The 27,650-nt window shown below is 38.5% G+C and overlaps 1 protein-coding gene across 1 annotated transcript in view; it reads left to right on the top strand.

The window, feature by feature from the left end:
* The first annotated feature begins 1,121 nt into the window (after positions 1 to 1,121).
* Positions 1,122 to 27,650, top strand: part of fgf16 (fibroblast growth factor 16) — a 31,603-nt gene continuing 5,074 nt past the window's right edge. Inside the window, exons 1-2 of the mRNA XM_057850649.1 lie at positions 1,122 to 1,730; positions 15,939 to 16,042. Of these exons, the coding sequence (XP_057706632.1) occupies positions 1,409 to 1,730; positions 15,939 to 16,042 (426 nt within the window). The 5' untranslated portion in view covers positions 1,122 to 1,408. The remainder of the gene's footprint in view (positions 1,731 to 15,938; positions 16,043 to 27,650) is intronic.

Raw genomic sequence — 27,650 nt, 5'->3', positions numbered from 1 at the left:
TTTCCTCGTCTACCACTGTATTAAATGTCAAAGCCAAAAGGCAAACGGCCCGAAAAAAGCGCACTCTCGGCGGCCGAGGGAGAACCGTGAGTGAGGGCGGTCGTCGTGACGATCCCAAGCCGAAAATGGCACTTCTCGGGCGGACACGTGAGAACCGGAGAAGACAGTGGGTCGCTGCGCGAGTCCGGCCGGAAAACGGCTTTCGAAAACGGTGCACAGCTCTCCAGCTCTCTGAGTCTCTTCCGTGTGCTGAGTGCTCTCGCTTACTTCAAAAATACTGCGTGCACTTTGAAAATGAGAGCGCCACTGCCACCCACTGAGTGGATGTGCAAGTACACTTTATTCTAGTACGGCAAAATAAATAAATAAATAAATAAAAGCATGTTCCCCGAGGTCACACGCGCCACCCCTGGCATCGCTCTGCGCCCCCCTGGGGGGGCACGCCCCACTATTTGAGAAGTACTGCTAACAGAATGTTAATTTCAATGCCATCTTGTTGATTTATTGTTATAATAAACAAATACAGTACTTATGTACAGTATGTTGAATGTTAATATCCGTCTTGTGTCTTATCTTTCCATTCCAACAATAACTTACAGAAAAATAGGGCTTATTTTATAGATGGTTTGAATTGCGATTAAGTATGACTAATTAATTTTTAAGCTGTGATTAACTCGATTAAAAATTTTAATCGTTTGACAGCCCTAAAATAAACCCTATTTTCTTTTTTTTTCTTTTTTTAACTTTTTAGTGGTGGATGAAGAGGGGGCACCAGTTGATATTTCAGTTTAGGCCTAGCAGCGGCCCTGAATTGTCTTACTTAAATCAGTCATTCGCTGCAGAGGTTCCACAGCAGTCGATACGAATGCGCTTCCCCCCCTTCACTCCCCTCCCTTTCTCGCCAGTAGTTGGCCCTACAAGTGGTTAAAGCTGCTGCCTGGTTGCAGCACATTGCAGACGTAGTGCAGAGGGGCGAGGAAGCACCTGCTTCCAAAGAGGAGGAGGAGAAGAAGGAGGAGAGAGAGAGAGAGAGAGAGAAAGAGAGAGAGAAGCTCCAGTTGTTGGCACTGACACTTGCGCGCAAGCTTGGATTGCAAATATGCACAAGTTATTTTCATCATCTTGTTGGGAAAGCAGGAGGTGTCGCGGCAGATGGAACACTTTTCCACAGGATGGTGTTTGAACGCACCTTAAATAAAGCGCACTTGCCACTGAGGAGAGGAGAATCTTTTCTGCACACTCTGGTTGGATGATCGGAAGAGCCCACGCTCGGAGTGAGAAGAGGATGCCAGCCAGGCGTGGCCAATGTGAAGAGATGTATATAATCCAGTCTTTTCCTTCTCATTAGCGCGCATATCAAAACGGATGAGGAGAGTCTGCATGGCTCGGACATTTTCACCACTTTTTCATGTTCCAAATGCCTTCGCTTAGTTTGAACCTGACGGCCGTGCACACCATGGCTGAGGTGGGGACTTTGTTCGGAGCGCTCGACTTGGATTTACAAAGTTTTCCTGCCTTCGGGAACGCGCCTCTGCAGCCGGAGTCGCCGCTGGGCTTGAACGAGCGCTTGGGGCAGATCGAAGGGGGGCTGCAGCGGGGCTCGCCCACCGACTTTGGACACCTTAAAGGCATCCTTAGAAGGCGGCAGCTGTACTGCAGGACCGGATTTCAACTGGAGATATTTCCAAATGGGACGGTTCACGGGACCAGGCAGGATCACAGCAGATTTGGTATGTCATTCAATTTATTGAGTGATTGAGCATGGCGCCAATTTCAAAATTTTAAGATCATTAGCTGACATTGACAGAGTTAGACGTCTAATCTATTTTAATTGATCATTTTCAGCCCCTCACAGTTGATATAGATTGGACATCTATTGCCGTCAATATCATCGGAGGATGGGCACAACATGTTGATGACCCCAAAACGCAGTGTCAGCAATAAAATTAACTTACAACAATATTCATAATAATAAGTTGACAATGAGTGTTTTTTGTTTCCCATCATTCTTGAGGGGAATTCTAAATCAGGCTGCTTAGGCAATACTTTACGCCACGATCGTCATCCATTGAATTTGGTAAGCCTGCCGGTGTCGTGCCAATGTAGTTACCCCAGTCAAAAATTGTATCCCCTGGGCGGAGCCATATGGAGGTAGATTTGTGTCTTTATTATTCAATTAAAAAATGTGTTTGAATGCAAAAAATAAATTTGACACTCAAAAATCTAAAAAAAAATGCACGTGAAAGCTATTTTTCTTTGATTATTTGTATTGTTTTTTATAATGTATTTATTTTATTGAAGTCAATTGTTTTTTGATTGAAGCAACTTTTTGATTGAAGTAATGTTGATTTATGTTTGGGTCACATTTTGGCTAGGACATTTTTCTCTATTATTCAATCAAAAATAAATTGCTTCAAATAAATATAGATTTTCAAAAAGAAAAGTCACTTCAATCAAAAAGGAATTTTTTTTTTTTTTTTTTTTTTTTTTTTTTTTAAATTATATGCAAAGCAAATGACTGTCTATGGTTTTCGAAAAATAATTTTGGTGCATTATTTTTGTTGTTGTTGTTCATTTCATTCATTTTGTTGCAGTTTTATTGCTTTACAACTTATATATAGGAAAGTCAATTACAGGCAATGACACTTTTCGCCCCCCCCCCCCCCCCCCCCCCACACACACACACACACACCTTAAAATCCGCTTATGGTCAATTTGTGTTTTCATCAAGGTTGTAGGTTTGGTCTCAAAATTGGTAGGGATGCTATAACAGCATAACCTGCATGTACACTTTTTGCTGGGGACGGGACATTAATGAGACCATACAGATTGGGTACATTTCTCAAAAATGGCTGGTTCCTACATAAAAATGAAAAAGTTAAAATTATTTTCATAGGGAGAAAGTCATTTTTAAAATGATTGCTTCATATAAAGGAAAATTAGAGTGGTTGCGCTTTTGAAGTTTTTTTTTTTCGGGGGGGGGGGGGGGTTAAAATATGCATAGGCTGCAAATAATTTTTTTTTTTTTTTTTGAATGATGTGGAAAATAAATACGTTTTAATTAATGAATAAATGCACAAAATGCACAGCTGGTTCAAAGTTGACAGTAAAAAACATACAGGAAGACTCCTCTCTAAGCAGCTTTCTACTCGAATTTTACAGGTTAGCAAATTCACATAGTTTAATGTTATGCTAACTCTGATGCAGGTTGGACTTTCAGTAGCAAAATTAGTGGTGTGTTCCCCACCTCCAAAACATTGACATCTTTTTACATTACTTACAGTGGCTGCTGCTGCTGCTGCTGCTGCTGGGAAAAAAAACTATTAATATCCCTCCTCTTCAAAGGGGGTGGAGGAGGCAGCATATTGACATGCATTTCTGTCGGGATTGTGTGAATGTGGGGGTTCTAGTCATCAGCCAATCAAATGTGCATTTGAGAGGAAAAAAATGGACTGGCACTACTAAATAGCAATTTAAAAGGGGTAAATGCAAGTCTGATCATAATGAAATGAATTCACTTAATAATGGTAGGATCAATTCTACCCTAACAACGCATTGGAAGACGATCTAAATTACCTTTATAGCTGGGTTGCTTAAAAAATGGCGGGGACAATTTGAGCCTCCTGAAAAGTTGGTAGTGTTATGTCCCTACCGTCCCTATGCAAACCTACGCCCTTGGTTTTCATTATCAATTTCTTTTACAAACTACCTCAAAACATACTGAGCTGGCAGTGAATGAGTTAAGCTAATGATAATTTGCAATCAAGGGCTTAGGTATGCATAGGGACGGTAGGGACATAACACTAGCAACTTTTCAGGATACTAAAATTGTCCCCACCACCTTTTAAGCAACCTTATTTGCATTATATAACTACTTCAGGTATATGGGTAATTTAGATGTCTTCCCATATGTTGCAAGGATAGAAATGATCCTTCCATTATTAAGTGAATAATTTTTATTATGTTCAGACTTACATTGACCTCTATTCACCTGCTGAATGTTTTCCCCTCAAATGCATGTTTGGTTGGCTAATGACTAGTCGTTTCATTAATTGCTAGTTATGGAATTTGGTAACACTTACAGTATTTGACAGTGGCGCCATAAGACTGTCATAAGACCATTATAATTCTGACATGACACTTCCATGAATGAATGAATTATCTCCTTTTTGAATGGAATGTAAAAAGATCCGAGCTGGACATAAATTGGGTTACTGACCTACTAGGAATTTGCCGTAAAATGACACTTGATGACATCTATCATAAGCATTCATTAATGCCCATGATAATGTCATGTCATTTTTATGACTGTCTTATGGCAGTTATTACGCTGCTGTCAAATAAAGTGTTACTTATTCATCTAAATACATTTTATTTTAAATTTTACAGCGGCATCATAGGACTGTAATAAGACCAAATGAACCACCATGATGCTTTGAACCAATTGGCTGCAAAGCTTCATTGCTTCAAGAAGTTTCTTTTGGCAATCACTGCTCCCTTGGGGGAGACAGTCAACCTCTGCTGTCACCTGCTTTCATCACTGCTGTTGTCCAACATGCCTCCAAGCATGCATTGCCGCGCTAAAGATGTAAAGAACAATCTAAATTCATGTTCTGTGCTAAATATTTATTCAGTTACTGTTCCAGTTGTTTCGTTAATTGCAAGTTATGGTATTTGGTAACATTTAATATGACAGTGGCGCCATAAGACTGTCATTACACAATCATAATTATGACATGACACTGTGATGAGCATTAATGAATGCTTATATTTAGTGTTATCCGGCAAATGATCTCATTTTTTAGTAGATGCAAAAGATCCGAGCTGAACATAAATAAAGTTAGTGACATAATTTGCCGGATGACACTTAATGACATCTGTCATAAGCATATGGTAATGGCAATGATAATGTCGTGTCAAAATTATGACGATCTCATGACAGTCTTATGACGCCGCTGTCAAATAAAGTGTTACCTAACAACCCAAATAAATCCACAAATAAGCCGCAATGGACTAAAAGCCGCATGATTCAAAATGAGGGAAAAAAGTAGCGGCTTATACTTAAAAAATTACGGTAATCGATTAATCATTTGATTAATTGTCCGATTATGGATTACAAAAGTAATCGTAAATTCAAGCCCTAGTCTATATTAGCTATATTAGCCTACAATCAAAATAACTAAGTTAGCTACAAATACATAATGAGCCTTCATGATTATGTTTTTATTTTCACTGCAATGCATCCTATAGAGAATGACGCACCATGTGACTCTGTTGTACGATGCCCCCTCAAGTTTAACTTCATTAGAATATTAATCAATTAGAAGAATGTTTGTGTCATGTTTGTCCTCCTATAGAAACCATATCAAAACAAAAATATATTTCCTTCCCCCATCTTTTTCCCATTTTCAAATATTTTTGAAAAAGCTCCATAGAGCCACTAGGGCAGCGCTAAACTGCCGCTGCTGGGCTGCTGACCCCGGACGAGGGGAACATGACTTTATACTTGGGTAAAAGGATACTCAAGAATCAACATTGGCCCGACAAGCCCCCCAACAAAACCGAACTAGTCAGCCACACTAAGCCACACGGTTGCTAACCATCATATGCTATTGTTGAGCCACAAATTGATTCATTACCTTATTACACTTCATCTTTCACACAGCCGCTGGAAACAAAAATGTCATTTAATCCATCTACAGGCACCGGGAAATCATGATTTTACAACACTGTGCGGGTGTGCGCTGGTCCTCGTGGGAAACGCAGTCATCCCTTAAGGCAAAACACTACTGCTTTTGTCCACCAACGTCGCTAAAATCGACCAATACTGAAAAGTTACCTAGTATAGTGTTGTATCAATGATGCAACTAGGGCTGCAGCTATCGATTATTTTAGTAGTCGATTAATCGAAAAACCATTAGTTCGAATAATCGAGTAATCGGATAAGGAACATGAAAAATTAAATTAACTGAGCTGAGCCTCAAACGATATTAAAAAAAAAAAAAAAAATGAGGATCTATGTACAACAAAAGAACAATTGGCAAACTTACATCGCAAAAATCCGCTAGTTCAAATGCTATAAAATGCTAAAACTTTTTTACAATGCTCTTAACAAATGGTTCAGACACATATTCCCACAAAAATAGGCTAAATATACCTATAAAATTAATTACGAATGCATTAAAAAAAAAAATTTAAAAATCCTCAAACAATATTTTGCTTATGTCGGTCTTAACAGGGAGCACCTGGATTCAGCCATGTGAACTGAGGCCGAATAGAAGGCAGTGTATCCACCCTAATCAATAAAACTAAATGCAAGCACTTTCAAAATAAACCATTACGTCACTTTAATTAAATGAATACTCGAATCAGCAAAATTTAATTTAATTTTTTTTCTAATCGAATACTCGAGTTAATCGATTTAATCGTTGCAGCTCTAAATGCAACAATAAAAAATTACAGAAACTAAGCTAACATTTTTATAATGAAGAATATGATAAATTGTTTAAAGGCTATAAAATAAGAAATAAAATCAGAATACAAGGATAAATGACAAAAACAAGTGGGAAACTCAGGAAAAACAATCTAATAAAATACTGAATTCAATACCCTAATACAAAAACATGGCGAGTCAACCATAGTCTTCCCAAACAGAACTATTCAAGTCATCTGGTGAAAATTCTTCTAGTTTTAATGTTGCGATATGTATCGCCAAGGGCGTAAGTTTGGTCTCAACAATGGTAGGGATGCTAAATCAATCAAATCAATGCAAAATAAATCTTAAATAATATCTTTCATATATATTGGTTTAGGTGAGGCACCATTCAATTCAAACCTTTGATTTGTCAAAAACTACTAAAGAAACATTTTGAAAACTTCCAGAGCAAATGTTTTATTTATTAGCAATTTTTAATTGCATTATTTGAGTATAAATTATTTTAATTTAAACAATAATTACAAACTTGTTAAATAATCTCTTAACTATCCAGGAATGCAAAAAATAAACATTTGTCTTAACATTGTCTGTCTAAATAAATAAATTAAATATAACTGAAAAAAAAACTCTTAGTCAGGGAATAACAAAAATAAAAATGGAGCCTTCCTTCCTTCTGCTTTTGTCCACAAGCACAGCCAAAATCAACAACAACAACAACAACAAAAGAAACATACAGTAAACTAAATAAAAATGAAAATTGGGGAGAAGGGGGTAAACCTCGGTTCACTACATTTCTCATAGTTTAATTAACATTATCAGTAGAAAACACATACAGGACACTTCTCTCTAAGCAGCATCCTGCTGCAAATTCACACAGTTTAAGGCTATGCTAACTCTGATGCAGGTCGGACTTTCAATAGTAAAATTAGTAGTGTGTTCCCCACCTCCACAACATTGACATCCTTTTGTGTTAATTATAGTGGCTGCTGCTGGATAAAAAAAAACAAAACTGTAATATCCCTCCTCTTCAAAGGGGGCGGAGGAGGCGGTATGTTGTTGAAATGTTGTCTGTCTCGGGGCTGTGTGCGTGTGTGTGGGTCAAGTCATCAGCCGATCAAACGTACGTTTAAGGGGAATAAAAATGGACTGGCACATTCAGCAAGTAAAAAGAGGTAAATGTTAGTCCGAATGTAATAAAAATAATTCACTTAATGATTCGATTTTTACAACATATGGGAAGACAATCTAAAGTACCTATAAAGCTGAACTCATTATATAATGCAAATAAGGTTGCCTAAAAGTTGGGCGGGACAAGTTGAGCATACTGAAAAGTCGGTCGTGTTATGTCCTTACCGGCCCTATGCAATCCTACGCCCTTATGTATCACAATATATCGCAAGCACCCAAAAAGTCGCAATATACCTGTTTTCCAGTATCGTTCAGCCCTAATTCATGGCACTGAAAGATGAGTTAAATAGACACTATTCTAGTGCGAAAAAATTAGTCTATGGTAAAATTGCGGTGGCAATCTACTGGTTCCTGTATTAAACAGTGACATCCTTTTAAAATGATATATCGATTCTTGGCGGGAGCATATCGATAACCTATTAGGGTACAAAGAACTGTGATATATCACCATATCGATATATTGTCACACTCCTATCATACATACTTTTGTGAGTATACAAACAATATACAGAAGCAAACATACAAATTATTTATTTGCAGGGGAGGCGACCCTCCCAATTAAATGAATATCCACTGGCGTCACTCTTGAGCTCTTTCCGTCCCCGGTGGAAATTCAGCCGTGCGTCACAGTCACCTGGCGTGCAGGAAAAAGCACGCCCACCCCTCCTAATAATCCCCTTTGGGCACTGGCCGCAGGTGTCTCTTCTCCTCGGCCGCAAACAAGTGCTGTATGCAGGTGCAAGCTGAAGCACAGGTAGCACTGGTAGGCTTCCAGCGGAGGCTTCCAAAAAACAGGACTGTGCGCATTAAAAAGATGGGTGGTCCGCATGTTTGTCTCTGGCCTGACTTAAGGTTCAGATGTGAGACCTTTTGTCAGACATGGCTCTGATTAAAAAGGCCCGCTGACAGTGTTTGGCACCCGGTGAGCTAGGGGGAAGATGGGACCCAGGTGGCCGCACGCCGGCCTCTGCCAGCTGGATCCTTTCTGACGACTAACCTTTGCGTCCCGGCATCCTGGCTTTTAATTTGACTGCCTGTTTCCCGCCCTTTGAAGTTCACGTACGCTTGCGCTAGGACATCCTGCGAGTCAGCATCGGAGGCGCGTGAGGCTCAGTTTCCTCGTAAAAGTCAATGCTAACTAGTGGAGTTTCTTTTTTGGGTACTGGGAAAAATCCTGGGTCACTAACCACTTAATGGACTACATGCTAGGGTTGTTCCGATCATGTTTGTTTTTTTGCTCCCGATCCGATCCGATCGTTTTAGTTTGAGTATCTGCTGATCCCGATATTTCCAGATCCGATTGCTTTTTTTTTTTTGCTCCCGATTCAATTCCAATCATTCCCAATATTTTTTCCCAATCATATACATTTTGGCAATGCATTAAGAAAAAAATGAATAAAACTCGGACGAATATATACATTCAACATACAGTACATAAGTACTGTATTTGTTTATTATGACAATAAATCCTCAAGATGGCATATACATTATTAACATTCTTTCTGTGAGAGGGATCCACGGATAGAAAGACTCGTAATTCTTAAAGGATAAATGTGACTTTGTATATTGTGACTAAATATTGCCATCTAGTGTATTTGTTGAGCTTTCAGTAAATGATACTGTAGCCATTTAACTGTTCTGCCCAAATGCATGATGGGCAGTGCAACCATGACTGTGCGTAGTGACACCAATTGATATATCTTCTCTACGTTGAGAAATAACATATGGTGTTAAGAAAAAGATCAACTACCACCTTTCTTCCCCACATTGCTTCCCACGATATTTTTAATTGTTAAGAGGGGATTTTAAGGCTTTAGCCAATTAAATAAAGGCTCCAAAGACTGCCTAAATTCACTCTACTCATTTTACACTGCCTTTTAGCTCTATATATAGGTAAAACGGCGTCTTTATAGATTGAACGCGACAATGCGTGAGTGGGTCGTGCAGCGCATGCGTTAATTGCATTAAATATTTTAACGTGATTAATTTTTTTAAAAAATGAATTACCGCTGTTAACGCGATAAATTTGACAGTCCTAATTTAAGCCAAAACTAAAGACTCTGGATGAGTGTAAGACATTTTGTCTGTATCGTGAAATACAATTAGAAAACGATTTAATAAAAAAATATATATATATTAAAAAAAGGCATGTCCGATATTTTTTTGCCGATTCCGATACTTTGAAAATGACGTGATCGGACATCTTTACTACATGCCAAACAATTTTTGTACAGTTCATACACATTTAAAGTAAAGATGGACGACTTAACTCAGAGTTAACTCACATATCAATTAACATAATTATTTTAATTGCATAATAAATCATTACGAGTTCATATAACTTAATTTTCGGACTATAGGGCGCACCTGATTATAAGCCGCCACCCACAAAATTTGACACGAATTCGGCATTTGTTCATAGATAAGCCGCACTGGACTATAAACCGCAACTTTCCTCACTGTATGTGATATTTACACCAAATATATTAACCCGTAGCACTTTTTTTGACAGCAGCATCATAAGACTGTCATGAGAACAAATGAACCACCATGAAGCTTTTGAACCAATTGGCTGTAAAGCTTCATTGCTTCAAGAAGCTTCATTTGGCATCAATCAACCTCTGCTGCCACCTGCTGTCAACACTGTGATCGTCCAACATGCTTCCTAGCATGCACTGCAGTGCTACAGATGCAAATAACAGAAAAATAAAGAATCAGAATTCATGTTCTGTGCTAATTATCTCTTCAGTTACTGTTCCACTTGTTTCAATAATTGCTAGTTATGGTATTTGGTAATAATATTGGCCCGAATATAAGACGGTGTTTTTTGCATTGAAATAAGACTGAAAAAGTGGGGGTCGTCTTATATTCGCGGTCTAGACGTTATACCCATTCACGATGCTAGATGGCGCCAGATATCATTGAAGCGATGTTCTGTCACGATAGATCTCAGCTACTCTCAAGTTTTTCCTTATTCAGTTTTGTTTTAAGACTACAGTTACAGTAAGACTTTACTTTGATGGTTAATGCAGTTATTGCAATTTTGTTGTTTTATCACAATAGATTAGTTTATTTACATTTCAAAAACCAGAAGCCATTCATTTACGAATGTGATTGCACTTTACTTTACATATTTAAATGTTCAGATATTAAGATTTGAATAAGCCAAAATAACACGCTTTTTCTCTCAAATATATTGTTATAATCATTTGTTTCAGATGTACTGTAATTATTTTCTGTATAAAAATTAATCTGGTGTTCAAAAAGTCTTTTTTCAAACTTGAGTCTTGAAAAAGAGGGGGTCGTCTTATAATCAGGGCCGTCTTATATTCGGGCCAACACGGTACTTCATTTGACAGTAGCGCCTTAAGACTGTCATAAGACAATCATAATTATGAAATGACAGTGCTATCAGCATTAATGAATCCTTCTGACAGTTGTCATTTTGTGTCATACGTTTGAATGGATGTAAAAGATCTGAGCTGGACATAAATGGAGTTAGTGACATAATCTGGTGGATGACACTTAATGACATCTGTCATAAGCATTCATAATGCCCATGATGATGGTCTTATGATGCTGGTGTCAACCAAAGTGTTGGCTATTAACCCAAATAAATCAACAAATAAGCCACACTGAACAATAAGCCGCAGGATTCAAAATGAGGGGGAAAAGTAGCGGTTTATATTCCGGAAATTACGGTAGATTAGTATTTCAATCCTATGACAGTACTTCTGCAAATTGGCTAGCAACCAATTCAGGTCATACCCCGCCTACCGCACATTGTTATCTGGGATAGGCTCCAGCACCCCGAGACCCACGCGAGGATAAGCAGAACAGAAGATATATGAATGAATGACTGTACATTCAAAATAAAAGTGTGCTAAATGCAACTGATAAATTAATTATTATACTGAATGTGATTAAATGTAATTAATCTCATGTTTAATTATTTTAACTCATTGTCTGCCATTGATCGACTGTGGGTAGAACACATCTTTTGAATCCAAAAAAATTTACAGAATGTGTTTAATCATAGTCTAAAACGATTAATTGCAATTAACATTAGCAGAGTTTGGTAGTAACGTGTTACATTTACTGTTACATTTACTTGACTATCTTTTTGAGAAAAATGTACTTCTAAGAGTAGTTTTCCTAAGCCATACTTTTACTTGAATAAATTTGTGAAGAAAAGACGTTACTGTTACTCCGCTATTTTGGACAACACAAGTCTTTACATTTTTCCTCTTTATTCTACATATTCGATTTATTAGTTTTTATGCCAGCGATGCCAAAAGTAGCACTACTAATTTCACCAATGAGACGTCGCAACAATAATCACATGACTCCATTACATCAATCAGACGCTAGCTTGCCATTCTATGATCACGCCACCCTGTTCAATCACATCACATCTGTAACGCACTGTAAAAAATGAAGTATTTGACATAGAGTACCATCGTCAAGATGACTCGAAAGCGTGGATTTTAATCTATTGACCACGGAAAACCAGAGATATGATACTTTTAATTTCATAATAGGAACTATGGAGGAACTATTCACTATTCAACTATTCCAACTAGAATGTATTTTCTCCACTAGAGGGCACTCATGCTCTTTGGATAAATTATACTTCAATTTTGTACTTTTTGGGGGGGTATTTTTTGGCTTTATGTGGTTATGTAATAGGTTATAGTACAGTACAGTATCATAATAACAGTTCATATAGATAACTTTAAACAAACAAACAAACAAAAAAATTGTTTTAAAAAAAATCAAACATCATAAGCAGTTACTCACAATGTTACTCAAAACTTGAGTATTCTTTTCACCATATACTTTTTTTGGGATGACTACATTTCCCTTACTTGAGTAATATTATTTTGAAATAACGCTACTCTTACTTGAGTAAAATTTTTGGCTACTCTATCCACCTCTGCTAAGTTCTGCACTGCCCGACAGCCAGCTAAGAATGAATGCACTTCCATAAACCACATGGCTTGGTCTTTTCTTGCTTTTATGGGAAGACACTTGTCTTAATATTGTGAAAGTACAACAGAAAAATACACATATTCAATACTCAATATACAACAAACACTTATTTACACAACTATTATACAGTGGGGAGAACAAGTATTTGATACACAGTCAATGGGAAAACCCATTGGCAGTGTATCAAATACTTGTTCTCCCCACTGTATGTATAGCATAGTACACTAGCTTGAGCTACTAAAGCATTAGCTGGATTCTATAACACAACTTATGAAGTTCTGTACATATGACCATTCACCACAGAAGTAAACTTATATTGCACATCCATATGTTATAGTAAACATAAAATACTTACATATATTTCCGAGGTGGAAACGTATCAGAAAGCATTCACGAATGTCAATGCTACCGCTAGACACTGCAATGTGTAAGTGATTGAACCAAACTACAGTAACAAAAAATAGATGCAGTGAATTTTTCTGACCAGCAGGTGGGAGCAATGCCCCGAAAAATGGTCAACTGATTTCCCATACTAGTGTGTAAATTGTAAAACCAGAACAGTACATATTATCGGTCCTATTATAAATGTTATTGGATTTATCGGGATGATGTCATAATTCCTATTATCGGACCGATAATTATCGGACCAATAATTATCGTGCACCAGTAGTGTTTACTAACCTTTAATTTTGTATAAATGCGAAATCATATTCGCGGTATTGCCTCGGAATCGGCAGCCACCGTCTGCAAACATGTTTTACCTCCTCCGTCTCTAACTTTTCCGTAGTCGATGTATTCCCATACCAGCGATTTTATTTTCTTCGATGGGGGAAAAAGTTCAGGAGTTTCACGATGATCCTGATCCATTCAAATCGACTGAAAGGCCAAACATCGGTTGAATCTAATAAAAATCGTACAAGACTGCGATAGTGGCCAATATCATATTTTCCAAACGATTAATATCGTCGTCAAATTGGCATTTTTGGACCCTTAGTTAACCCTTAGATGCACAAGTTACTGGACCCTACACTCTTCCATAAGTGGGTCAAAAATGACCCATATTAGAACCAAGGTGTTTTTATGCCCTTTTGGTGAAGAATAATCACTTGTATATTAATTAGTATGATATTTAGGGCCACACAAGAATTAGTTCATGCTTGAAATATATTTATGATTCAATTAACATTTTTTGGAAAAAAAAAAAGAATAAAATTTTAAAAAACTAAAAAAAAAAAACAGAACAGCAACAGACTTTATCCTTCCTTGTATTTTATCATCAATGATGAAGAGCTTCCATGCATCTTTTTGGTGAGACAGCGGTGCTAAGCCGTTGTGGAGGCACTGACCAATTGCTGAGGATATTGTGGCTCTGTGTTCTGCCCTGGGTGGAGGGTAATTCTCTCTAGTAAGAGCTGTACCAACTCATTCTGCTGGCCATGATGTGGACACTTTTTTCTTCAGAGGACACATTGGTGGAATCTCATGAGTCAGATTGATCCTGTTCAGTTGGATTTCCAGTTGGACAACTGCCACTGCCACCTGGACAATAGTCTGGGTGCTCATCATCAGAAATTTCGGACACTTGAGTCCAACCCGTCACTGCCTCTCCATCATCCAACATCTGTAGGACCATTTCAGTTGTAAATCTAGCACAAATCAGATTTTTTCGTGTTTTTTCCGACTCCACTGAACGGGAAAAGTTGCATAAAAGTGGACCATTTTCAAATTCGATCCAGGTCACTTTCGTATGTGGTTAAAATCCCATCCGGGCCACATTTTTCCAGAATGTGGCTGCGGTCCGAACTGTCAAGTCCCCCAAATTGGCATTAATGCAGCAATTAACATCAGCAAAGAGCGGGAGAGACCGGGTGCTACGGTAGCGGTGCAGCTGTGCATTAGCGTTAGCGCCTAGCTTGAACACGGCTTTTGGGGAAAGAGCGGGCTTGACAGCAGTCATAAAAAAATAAAATGGTTTGAGAATAAGCCTGACAATGCTTTTTTTCTCTCTGCTCCAATGCTCCTGCGAATGCGGGCCATTTTGCTCAGCGCATCTGGGACTGCGAATTAGAGCGCATGTGTGATACTTGAACAGGCTCAATGGACAAAGGCAGTCTGAACGGGTTCGCCCAAAAAACAGATATGGCAAAAAATCGGAAATGTGCATTACGACCTGCGGTATGAACCTAGCCTTAGTTAGCTTGCTAGTTATGAAATAGATTAATTTGTTGATAAATAATAATTAAGAGTCCTAAACGACACACACACAAAATACTATATGGACATAATACTTACTGTACACGTATCAGCTCTTTCTATTTAAAATAATCTTTTTAAGGGATGTCACTTTTTACAGACCTAGTCTGTGTGGTCCACGGTAAATTTATTCCTGACAGCCAAAGTTGATAGGAATGAAAGATTCCCGTTGGATTCCATAGAAAATGCATGTGGGTCATTTTTGACCCACTTGTGAAAGAGTAGGGTAGTAATACAAAAATGACAATTTCTTCAAATGTATAAAAAGTTCATCAAAAATTTGAATGGCATTATATCAAAAACATGTTTTTTGAGGAATACCTGGAATATGAATTGATAACAATTTTTCATGCTGAAGATATTCCAAGAAAACAACCTCACCGGGTCATTTTTGACCCACTTATGCATAAATACATCAATCTGGATCCATTGGTTAAGAAATGATTCTAAACCGATTGAAAACAAAACATTGATCAATATCATCTTTGAATAAAAAAAGAATGAGCTCAGCAACAAACTTGTCAAAAACGTCAAAATTGCTTTAGTAACTGATTATGTTAAAAAATTTGTACATATATTGAATTGATCGGAGGCCCTTGAATTTAGTCAAAATCGAATCGTGGCAGACTTATTGCAATATTGGCAAATATCACATTGTTGTCCAAAGAATCAATATCATATCGTCATTAAATTGGTGATTTACTCCTCCAGTAAGCACCAAAATTGCATTATATTTGTATGCCTTTCGATGAAATATAACTGATGATGTTAAATTTGTACATAATATCGTATTAAATTGATTGTGAGTCCTTATATGAAAATATCGTGATGGTGTCCATCGTCCAATAAATCAAATTGTCATGAAATTGGTGTTTTACACCCCTGAGACTAGGTTAACACATTCACTGATCATATTTCACTGCCATTGACAGTGATAGACATCCAATTCAATTTGATGGGGGAAAATGGATTGGACGTTTATCACCGTCAATGGCACTGAAACATAGTCATACATTATCCGAATGTGCAGGTGTCTCTTTCCTGACCAATGTGCATATTCAAACCCAAGGGATCCTGGAGTTCATCAGTCTGGCAGTCGGTCTGGTCAGCATCAGAGGCGTGGACGCCGGACTCTACCTCGGCATGAACGAGAAAGGAGAGCTCTATGGGTCGGTGAGTCAAAAGCCTCCATGTCTGCAAAACAGTCTAACGGAAGATCTTTTCTTCTTTGTTTGTCTTCTCGAGAGCGTGTGTTCGCAAATACGCCGCGTTTGGGTGCGTTGTCAAGGCTCGCGAGCTGATAGGAAAGTGCAGTCAGACAAAACAATTATGTCTCACGCATCCCTTGTGTAGATCCACCTTTTGATTCCTCACGCCTAGGAATGAACTCTGGATAGCAGGTGACAGAGCAACTGGGAAAAAAGACATTTTTATTCATTCAAGCTAGAAATATTGATCGACTTTTCCAAGTGGAAATTCAGATTGAACTTGATGGCCTCCAACGTAAAATATAGAAGCAGCAAGTTTGTTTAGTTCTCAACACCTCTTTGTCAAGCCTGCAGAGTGTTTTTATCTCAAGAGAGGAAAGAGAGGAAGACAAAGAGGGGGGGAAGTATGTGTATCAGGTGTCCCAAGGCATTACCTGGGGGCCTCTCGGGGCCCAGAACCCCCGCACAACACAAACTCCAGCCAAGAACGTTCCAAACAGAGGCCACCTTTCTACCTTTAAGCACATCCATTGTGTTGAGAGTGGAGATATTGTTACGGTGGGCTATCAGGGTCTGGCATCCTGGAGCTTTGACCTCTGGGGGAGGGGCATGTGATGGTGGATAGTGGGGGGCAGTCATTGAGGGAGTTCAATTTTACACCTGACCAATATAAATACATATTCAAAATGGAGTGTCAGCTCAGGTCATCAAGTATGTGTTGTGGTAGTTAGTAAATGAGGGAAACTGATATTGAAAGCACCTATTGACGGCAATAGACGTCAAATCCATTTCAACTGGGAGAGGCTGGGAGCGATTGTTCGCCCTTCCCAGTTAATATGGATTGGATGTCTATTGCCGTAAATGATAGCCAAAGAGTTCACAAGAGGTTTTTAAAACAAAACAATACAAATAAATCATAATATAAAATTTCCATAGCAATATACACAGTCTACACTTATCTGAATTTGTCTTTATTGTAATTATTTTGTTTTATTATAATTTTTTTATAATTAATTTCATTTTATTTAGAATTATTAAGTGCTGCAACGATTAATCGATGAACTCGAGTAATTCGATTAGAAAAAAGATTAAAATTTTGCTGCTTCGAGTATTCGTTTAATTAAAGTGGGGTTGTAATGGTTTGTTTTGAAAGTGTTTGCATTTAGTTTTACTTATTTTTGTGGACAGACTGCCCTCTAGTGGCAACAGTGAATATGACATAACTCATTTCACATGGCTGAATCCAGCTGCTCCCTGTTAGGACCAACATAAGCAAATTTTTTGTTTGAGTTAATGCTTTTGTAATGCATTCACAATTTAGTTTATAGGTATATTAAGCCGTTTTTTGTGGGAATATGTGTTTGAACCATTTGAGAGGCTTATAAAGAAACAAAAAAAGCATTTGCTATGTAAGTTAGCCAATTCTTCTTTTAGTTGTACTTAGATCCTCATTTATTTATTTTTAAATACTGTTTGAGTCTCAGCTTAGGTATTTTAAGTTTGTTATGTTCCTTATCTGATTACTTAATTATTCAAACTACCTAGTTCATCGATTAATCGATGACTAAAATAATCGATAGCTTCAGCCCCAAAATTATTTACATTTTTTATTACTCGGCACTTTTTCAATGAATTATTACTATTAATATAGTTTATTTTTTCCAAAATGCATCCTTCAATTAATTAAATCATTTTATTTGAAATTATTGAATGATTTTTTTTTTCAATTGCCCATCAAAAAAAGGCATGCGGGCAACAGTAATACTACAATTGTATGTTAAATTTTAGTTCCATGGGCCGCAATTGACCCCTGCGCCGCATGTTTGGGACAGCCGTCCTATATGAATGTCATAAAAAACTTTTTTTTTTTTTTTTTTAAATCATAATTCATGCATGAGAGGGTGAATAGCATATGCAAAGTTTAAGGAGGAGCCACGGGCCTTGCCCCCCCACAACCGGTGGCCAAAAAGTGTCATTGCATATAATTGACTTTCCTATATATACAGTAATTTTAAAATTAGGAGTTTTCTGGTAAAACATTGTCTATTAAAATGTAAAGCATAAAACAAACACCAAAAATAAATGAAATGAACCATTATAATGGGTCAAAATTATTTTTTGAACAGATTATGTGACTAGCACCTTAGACAGTCAATTTCTTTGCTTAGCCAAATCCACCTGAGGACGGAAGAGGCAAGATGGATATAGGTAATTTTTTCAACTACTTAGCAAGAACCAAGGATTAAAAATGTGGACCATGAAACGCCAGAGAGCACCGCCAAAATGGTGAGTGGGGTTTCAATTTGCCTCACTAAAGACGCTAATTATACAACAGAGCCACCACCGGTGGGTGTACCATATTCAATGGATGACAGTCTTGGCGAAAATTATCGCTGTCCTAAGCAGCCTGATTTAGAATTCCCCTCAAAAATGATGGGAAACAAAAAAAAAAACAACGCTAATTCTCAACTTAATATTATATATATTCTTGTAAGTTAATTTAATTGCTGACAATGCATTTTGGGGTCATCAACATGTTGTTCACCCCCTGCCCCAAAAAGTCAAACTCCGCCTATGGTTAATAGATGTCACGGCACAGTCATCAAAAGAGGAATAACTGCAATTACCACAATTCATAAAAGAATGAACAGCTAAGCTTATTTGGAAACTGTTGCAAACCAAAAAAAGTAAGCGCCTACAGAAGGAGCAACTACAGTGTTAGTGCATTATGTAGTGTATTGGAATGAAAATCTACTGGCAACCAACATCCGTGAAAGTTCACGTTTTTACAGGTCTATCCTTTTACTATTTGGCTCCGTACTCCAAGATATACTCATAAGGAAACTTGGAAGTCATTTGCCACAGACACAAGTCTCATTGATTGGCTTGAAATTGGACAGGCATGTCTGTCATAACGGCGGCACGGTGGCTGAGTGGTTAGCACGTCTGCCTCACAGTTCTGAGATCAAGGGTTCAATCCCGGGCTTCGGCCTTCCTGTGTGGAGTTTGCATGTTCTCCCCGTGCCTGCGTGGGTTTCCTCCGGGAACTCCGGTTTCCTCCCACATCCCAAAAACATGCATGGTAGGCTGATTGAACACTCTAAATTGTCCATAGGTGTGAGTGTGTGCGTGAATGGTTGTGTGTCTCCTTGTGCCCTGCGATTGGCTGGCAACCAGTTCGGGGTGTCCCCTGCCTACTGCCCGAAGTTAGCTGGGATAGGCTCCAGCACCTCCGCGACCCTCGTGAGGAATAAGCGGCATGGAAAATGAATGAATGAATGTCTGTCATAACATTTAGATCTGAGTTTTTCATGTAGTACATTTTTAATTTTAATTGGAGAATTATCTTTGATCGCCTTCTCAAAATGGTCGTTTTTTTTTTTTTTTATGTAATAATATTTAGTAATATTGTTTTACTAAGGTACATTTCTGAATTTAATTGAGCTAATGTAAATTTTTATTACTTTTGAAAGTCCAGTGTTGACTGTGCATAATGTTAAAGTGGCTTCCAATAATACTGTATATATTATTTAAGAATAAAGCCTCCGTCTCGTCTTGAATGAGCATTTAGGAATGCTACTCTGCCAGTGCATTCTAATTTATATCATGACTGTAGTACATGAAAAGAAAAGTGTTTTTCAAATGGTACTTGATGTAGAGAATATTGAGGAACTAATACAAAATTGAAGATTTTAACACAGGGGCGCAGAGTGATGCTTAGGGTGGGGCATGGGACCTTGGGAAACATACTTTTTTGCTGTGTTAGAATAAAGTGTACCACTCAGTGGGTCGCAGTGGCGCTCTCATTTTCAGAGTGTGCGCAGTATTTTTTAACCAAACAAGAGGAATATGAAGAGCTAAGATGAGGAAATATGACGACGCGTATGTTGCGTTTAGTTTTTGGCTTTGACGTTTACTAGAACTACCAAGGGTGGATCAGTTATTACAAATACCTTTTGTATCCAGAGAAGGGTCATCTGACCCTAATCAGCATATCTTTTGTGAGCATTGAGGTCCTCATTAGTCATCCCCATTTACACTTGCAAAACCACAGGGTTGGATAACTCCAATTAGCATCTTGAGTGTTTGCATGGCAGGGCTGCCTTGGTTTTGTTGGACAGTGGACCGCTCAGGCAGGCAATCAGGGGGACAACCAAGTTTACCTATACAAGGGACGGTGTAATAAAAAACAAAACAAAACATTTTTTATGTGGTGACTTATGAGACTTTGCCCTTTTCCCAGGGCTAGGTGTTGGAGGTTGTTGCCGAAGCAATTTTTCCTTCTGCACCTTCTTTGCACCCACATGAGAGTGAGCCATTTCTTTTGCAAGACCCACCAAGAAGTCCACCCGTCTTTCTTGCCTTCCGGTACATGTCTGATACAACACATATGCATTCAGTGCTGCCATTTCAATCATATTGTAGAACACGGCGTCTGGCCATCTCGGTGTTTGACAAAGCCAAGGGAGCCCTGGATTTGCAAATATTCAAGATGCTAATTTGAGCTATCCAGAGTGAACCCCCCCCTTCACACCTAGGCAGCAACTCCCCTCCAGTGTGTAGCGGGGGTTGTCTGCTTGATTGCTTGTTTGAGTTATCTATTGTTTGACAAAGCCAAGTAGTCAGTTTAGTATTGGGGTCATTTGACACGTTTCTGGTCTTTCTTTTTAGCCAAAATAAAACCGAGACTTCCAGTGTTTTAATACAATGGGAGTCGAGGAACGACCAGTCGGTTTACTGTATCCAAAGATGTTTTCAGCGGACAGTAGGAAGCCAAGTCAATTAAGACGCCACTCAAAGACATCAGACACCAATCACATTAATAAGCCGCTTGATTATTCTTCAGCGAAAATGTCATGCTTTGTCAGTGTTACCTCAATAAACCAGCGAGCACTGTTAGCATCATATCAGGTGGCATACCAAGTTGCTCAGTGTAAATTAATCCCACACCATAGCAAAGGAGCCGATACTGCCTGCAGCAAAAATCAAAACTGTCCCTCTGTCCAATGACACCGTCTTTTTTGTTTGTTTGATTTTTGTTTTCTTCGGTGAAATTATTTGATATACTCTATTGTCTTTAAGTTAATGTTGCTAATCAATTTGAATTTATTATTATTTATTGATTTTATTCAATTTTATGTTTCAGTATCAAATAGTCAAAAAATTTAGCCTGAGTGTATTTTACAGTTTGGATGTGACTTTTTTTTATTTTTTTATTCAGATCTAATTCAAATTGATGTGCTTTAAGTCTTTTCTGTTATAAACAAAACAATGTTAATAAAGGTATGCTTCATTGTAAGTTGATCTCTATTACTTTTTTCTTAGTATTAAAAAAGGACACAATGCTGTGCAGAGGTTTACTTATATGAATAATTATTTTATAGACGAATGATACTATTTACAGTGGCGGCAGAGAGTTGGGGGAAGGTGCGAAACGTTTACGTCTTCCTTGCGTAACAGAAAATAATTGAGAAGCACAGACTTAACGAAAGAAAAGAAGATATAAATAGATGCTAAAATGTAATTACTAGTTTTGCACTGATACAATTTTATGGGGGCTCCCGATATCAATTCCGATACCTTGGTTGTGTGGTACAGGTCGATGCTGAAACTACCAAAACCAAATTTTTCCAAAAATATATATTCTTTTTTTCCTTTTCTTTTAATACTAAATTACTACATAGTCACTTGAATGTAAAGTCATTGCAATCATAGCTTGCTTTGTCAGCTATTGCTTAACTGATTTAGCTCACATTGACAGCGCTGGACGTCCGATTAATTTAAAGTGGCAATGAATCAACTAAAGAACATCTAGTCTAGTGACTAGTGATTCCTTTCAATTCACGGCAGAAGCATGAAACGACCTTTTGTCACCCCGACCCTTTTGTCACCCTTAAACTTGTCTAAATTCTTGAAATTATAACATGCATATACAGTGGGGTAAATACTAAGTATTTAGTCAACCACTAATTGTGCAAGTTCTCCCACTTGAAAATATTAGAGAGGCCTGTAATTGTCAACATGTGTAAACCTCACCCATGAGAGACAGAATGTGGAAAAAAAAAACAGAAAATCACAGTGTTTGATTTTTAAATAATTTATTTGCAAATCATGGTGGAAAATAAGTATTTGATCAATACCAAAAGTTTATCTCACTACTTTGTTATGTACCCTTTGTTGCCAATAACGGAGGCCAAACGTTTTCTGTAACTCTTCACAAGCTTTTCACACACTGTTGCTGGTATTTTGGCCCATTCCTCCATGCAGATCTCCTCTAGAGCAGTGATGTTTTGGGGCTGTCGTTAGGCAACACGGACTTTCAACTCCCTCCACAGATTTTCTATGGGGTTGAGATCTGGAGACTGGCTAGGCCACTCCAGGACCTTGAAATGCTTCTTACGAAGCCACTCCTTTGTTGCCCTGGCTGTGTGTTTGGGATCATTGTCATGCTGAAAGACCCAGCCACGTCTTATCTTCAATGCCCTTGCTGATGGAAGGAGATTTTCACTCAAAATCTCTCGATACATGGCCCCATTCATTCTTTCCTTTACACAGATCAGTCGTCCTGGTCCCTTTGCAGAAAACCACCCCCATGCTTCACAGTGGGTATGGTGTTCTTCGGATGCAATTCAGTATTCTTTCTCCTCCAAACACGAGAACCTGTGTTTCTACCAAAAAGTTCTGTTTTGGTTTCATCTGACCATAACACATTCTCTCAGTCCTCTTCTGGATCATCCAAATGCTCTCTAGCGAACCGCAGACGGGCCTGGACGTGTACTGGCTTCAGCAGGGGGACACATCTGGCAGTGCAGGATTTGAGTCAGTTGTAGACTACAGTTATGTCAGGAAGCTGTAATAAAAATATTATTTTTGATGGAAATAGTCATTCATTGGTCTTCATTGTTACTTACAACATGCCTAAAACAACTTCAAGGTAAATTGTGAAGGTAATTGAAAAAGTGACATTTATCTTACTAATCCGTTAACCACTTAATTAATTGTCCTATTAATCGACTATGAAAATAATTGTTAGTTCCAGCTCTACGATTTATAAAAGATTATTTTATCAGTGTCAAAGCATCTGCTACTTACTCAGTGGTGACCTAGACGTTCAATCCATTTGAACTGGATTGGAAGACTATTAGTGAGAAACTCATTTAAACTCACAGCTGATTGGACGACACGATTGGACGTCTATCATTGCTTCAAGAAGCTTCATTTGGCCATCACTGCTCCCTTGGGGGAGACAGTCAACCTCTGCTGCCACCTGCTGCCAACACTGCTGTTGTTCAGCATGCCTCCTACCATGCGTTGCAGCACTACAGATGTCAATAATAATCCAATTTTATGTTCTGTGCTAATTATTTATGCAGTTACTGTTACAGTTATAGTTGTTTCATTAATTGCTAGTTATGGTTGCCTGGCATGGCCAGACAGTTCTCTTTGTAGTTTTCAAACACTGTGAGAATAGTCTAGGGACCCAGCTCCTTAATGGCCTCTCGAGTCGAACGAAATCATCCGTGCAATCAGATTCGATCATTTGCGTGACGTGTTCTTAAATTAATAAATTTTTTAAATTACCAAAAACACATCGTCACAAGTCATTGACAACAGTCTGTCTCGCGCTAGTTCCCCAATCTCCGCTCGGGCAGCACTAGTTTCTTGTCGCTTTACCAATGTCACGTCTGCCCGTCGCTGATTGGTCCACTCCGCTGTCTGTTTGCTGTGGCTTCCTCCGCCCTGGGAATTTGATCTGCGGGACGGTCGCCAGACTCAATCGCTGGAACAGCGGTGAGTCTGGAGTTCTAGGCTATAGTTGTGGTACTTGGTAACGCTTTATTTCACAGTGGCACCATAAGACTGTCATTAGACAATCATAATTATGATATGACACTCTCATGAGCGTTAATAAATGCCTTTAACAGACATCATTTTGTGTTATCCGGCAAATGATCTAACTTTCGAATGGCTGTAAAAGATCTGATACATAACTAGCAATTAATGAAACAACTGGAAACATTAACTGAAGAAATAATTAGCACACACCATGAATTTTGATTGTTATTTATTTGTAGTGCTGCCATGCATGCTAGGAGGCATGTGTTACCTATTAACCTAAATCAACAAATAAGCCGCAGAATTTAAAATGAAGGAAAAAAGTAGCTGCTTATAGTCCGAAAATTACGGTACATGTTTGACCATCTCTAGCATAGGGAGTAAAAGTAAAAAATTGTAAGTACAGTATAGAGGAAGTCGGACATCCGGGCATGTAATGACGTCACCAGCCACAACAAAGCGTCACCATATTGAAAATGGGGTAAAGGACGACTCACAAGCAGTTGCTCTGTCGTGCATTGTAATACCAACACGTTGAACTTTCGTCTTATTTGTGGTCTTTTTTTCCGTCAGAATGACTAAAAATTATTCAAGGAGTAGTTAAGGAAGACGGTTCCGTGGACTGTTTTCGCCTGTGGGACCCTAAATCCAAGCACATTTACGTTTGCAGCCGACATTTTATTACTGGTGAGTTTAATTGATTATTTTTTTGCCCCAATTAGCTGCTACGATTCAATAGACTAGGCAGTGGTTATTATTACCGTAATCGGCAACTCGCAAAGCTTTATTTTTCTTTTGCCGTGAACCGCTCTGATTAGTCAATCGGTATATTATTGGCCCCGTGACATGTTCACGGATAAATAACGTTTGAAAGCAAATTACCGGTTATGGCAGAAATAATCACTTCGTATATACTACCAATTTTCTCAGTACCGCACAGTACATATTCCACGTAACTGATAAAGGTAAACTTACTGGGTGACTTTATGAGGTAGTTGTAGATGTTTCCGAACTCCACTGCAGGCCATTCCTTTGTTTATCCAGCTATCAACTGCGACTTGGTATGGGCCAGTTTGCAAGCCAATACACAGTAACTTTAAATTGTATCGCCTCCTCGCGTCTGTTGGCATTGACTCGTGATAATGGTAAGCCATGTTTAAGACGTTTTTATGAAAAAAGACACAAAACACACCTGAAATATATGAATTTGAGACATTTGTCTACAGAATGTTAAGCTGTGCGTGCCCTTTTCGCAAAATTGCGACACGTTGCTAAGCGTGGTGACGTCACGCCGACTTCCTCCATAGGATTAAGACAGTGAACACACACAACAGAGCTTTGCTGTCTACCTCGATGGAAAGCGACTGCTGCTGCAAATACTTAAAACATCCATAAAGAATTGATGCCCACCTTAAAAGGGGTTAGTAATTGAGAGGCCGTGTATGTCCGCAACGCACTTAAAACAGAGAGGCTCTTAAAGCATCAACAGCATGCAATTAGCATGTAAACATTCACAAACACGTGACGTAAGCAACTATTTAGTAGTTAAATTATTTAACGCAATATACCACTTTCACATGAGACTGTTTGACTCATTTGCTGCCATTTTCATCAATAGAATGAGTCAGTAGTTAGTGTTAGCTTGCATGCTACACTGAATAAACATAGCTAGCATAAACAGTCATAAACATACAGTGTAAGCCAGGAGTTAAATTGTTCAACACAAATATATCACTTTCACATGAGAATGAGTTAATAGTATTAGCGAGCATGCTATACAACTATAAAAGCTAGCATAAACTTACTGTAGTATCACAAATATGGCAATCATGGATACGTGCTACTTACAATGAATAATTGATAATAGCTACTAAAAAATATATATAAAATTTCACAGCACTGACTTAACCCTTTCATGCACAAATTATGATTTATTTTTTCTTTAACCCTTACAGGGCACTCATTTAACTCATTGGTTTGCTTTGACTGTACTAGACTCCAATCCATTTAGACTGGGAGGGACGAATGAACGTTATTCGTCCCAATGAATTTAGTATTATGAAAAACTACTTTAGAGCACAAGTGAAGCGTGTTGGCTTTTATCAGGGAGGACAGGGTCAAAAGTTAGAGGGGCTCTTCCGCCACAACGAGCCACCAGACCTTGACGAGCTGGCGATGCTCTGAAGTTGGCGTCTAATAGGATGCTCGCTTCATGTGTCCTCGGGGTTGTGTTTACAGAAAACATCTCTGCCCGAGCTGATTGAACATTAACTAAACCCCTTCTCCTTCGCAATCACTTACACAAAACTGGCGCGCACCTTCAGCTGGGGTTTCTTTTTGAGGGGATTCTCGGCGTGTGTGCGTAGACCTGTTAAGCGTTCAAGTTGCATTACAAGGAGAAAAATGATCCCTCCTGTGCACGTCAAGAGGTCAGCGGGTCTGGTGAGCGAGTGAGGAATGTAAAGTGAAAAGTCAACTCTAATGACTCGCTCTCGTCATAATGAGCACCTGCTTAAATAAGTTTCTGCGGGTTATATAAAGCGAAGCATCATGCATCCTTTCAAGTTCCATTTTGGATTTTGATAGCATTCACAATTTTGGTAACTAACTGCCACTATCATGTCAAAATTATAGAAAACATTAATAGGCTACAATTCAAAATACAATCAAAGTACAATCTGGTACATGATCGGTAGTGTTTTAGAATCAACATCAACAATATGGTCCACACAAGAAGCTTGAGTTGAAGCTACATTCAGTTGCACTTCTCAGCATTAACACCAGATGGAGCTAGTCACTTAAACAGTGCCTCCCTATTAGCTCAGAAGTAAAAAAACGACAACATGTTGAAGTCAATGTAGGACACTGTGGAGAATTTCAGTGTTTTGTTTTACCAAAATTTTGGTTTGTTTTTTTGTTCAACAAATTTTGACTTCTTGCGGTCAGTGGTACAGTGAGGAAAATAAGTATTGAACACCCTGCGATTTTGCAAGTTCTCCCACTTAGAAATGATGGGCTGGTTTGAAATTTTCATGGTAGGTGCTTGTGCCCTGTGAGAGGCAATCTAAAAAAATCCAGAAATCAGAGTGGATGATTTTTTTTTAAACGATTTATATTATACTGCTGCAAATAAGCACCTGAGAAAATCAATGTTTATATTTGGTACAGTAGCCTTTGATTACAATTACAGAGATCAAACGTTTCCTGTGACTTTTCAGCAGGTTTGCACAGACTGCAGCAGGGATTTTGCACCACTGTTCCACATGGATCTTCTATAGATCAATCAGGTTTCTAGGCTGTCACTGAGAAACACGGAGTTTGAGCTTGACCAAAGATATTCTATTGGGTTTGAGTCTGGTGACTAGCCAGGCCCCTCCAGAACTTTGATATGCTTTTTACGAAGTCACAGTCACTGGCTGTCTACTTCAGGCCATTGTCATTCTGGAAAACCCAGGCACGACCCATTTTCAATGCTGTATCTGAGGGTAGGAGGTTATTCCCCAAAATCTCACAATACATTGTCCTGGTCATCCGCTCCTTAATACAGTGAAGTCGTCCAGTCCCATGTGCTGAAAAACACCCCCAAAGCATGATGCTACCACCACCATGCTTCACAGTCGGGATGGTGTTCTTGGGATGGTACTCTTCATTCGTTTTCTACCAAACACTATGAGTGGAATTAAGACCAAAAGGTTTCCTTTTGATCTCATATGACCACATGACCTTTCTCCCATGAC

Source organism: Corythoichthys intestinalis, chromosome 11 (assembly GCF_030265065.1).
Source record: "Corythoichthys intestinalis isolate RoL2023-P3 chromosome 11, ASM3026506v1, whole genome shotgun sequence".
Taxonomy (NCBI): domain Eukaryota; kingdom Metazoa; phylum Chordata; class Actinopteri; order Syngnathiformes; family Syngnathidae; genus Corythoichthys; species Corythoichthys intestinalis.
Note: the sequence above shows the minus strand (reverse complement) of the source record. Positions and strands in the feature narration are given on the sequence as shown.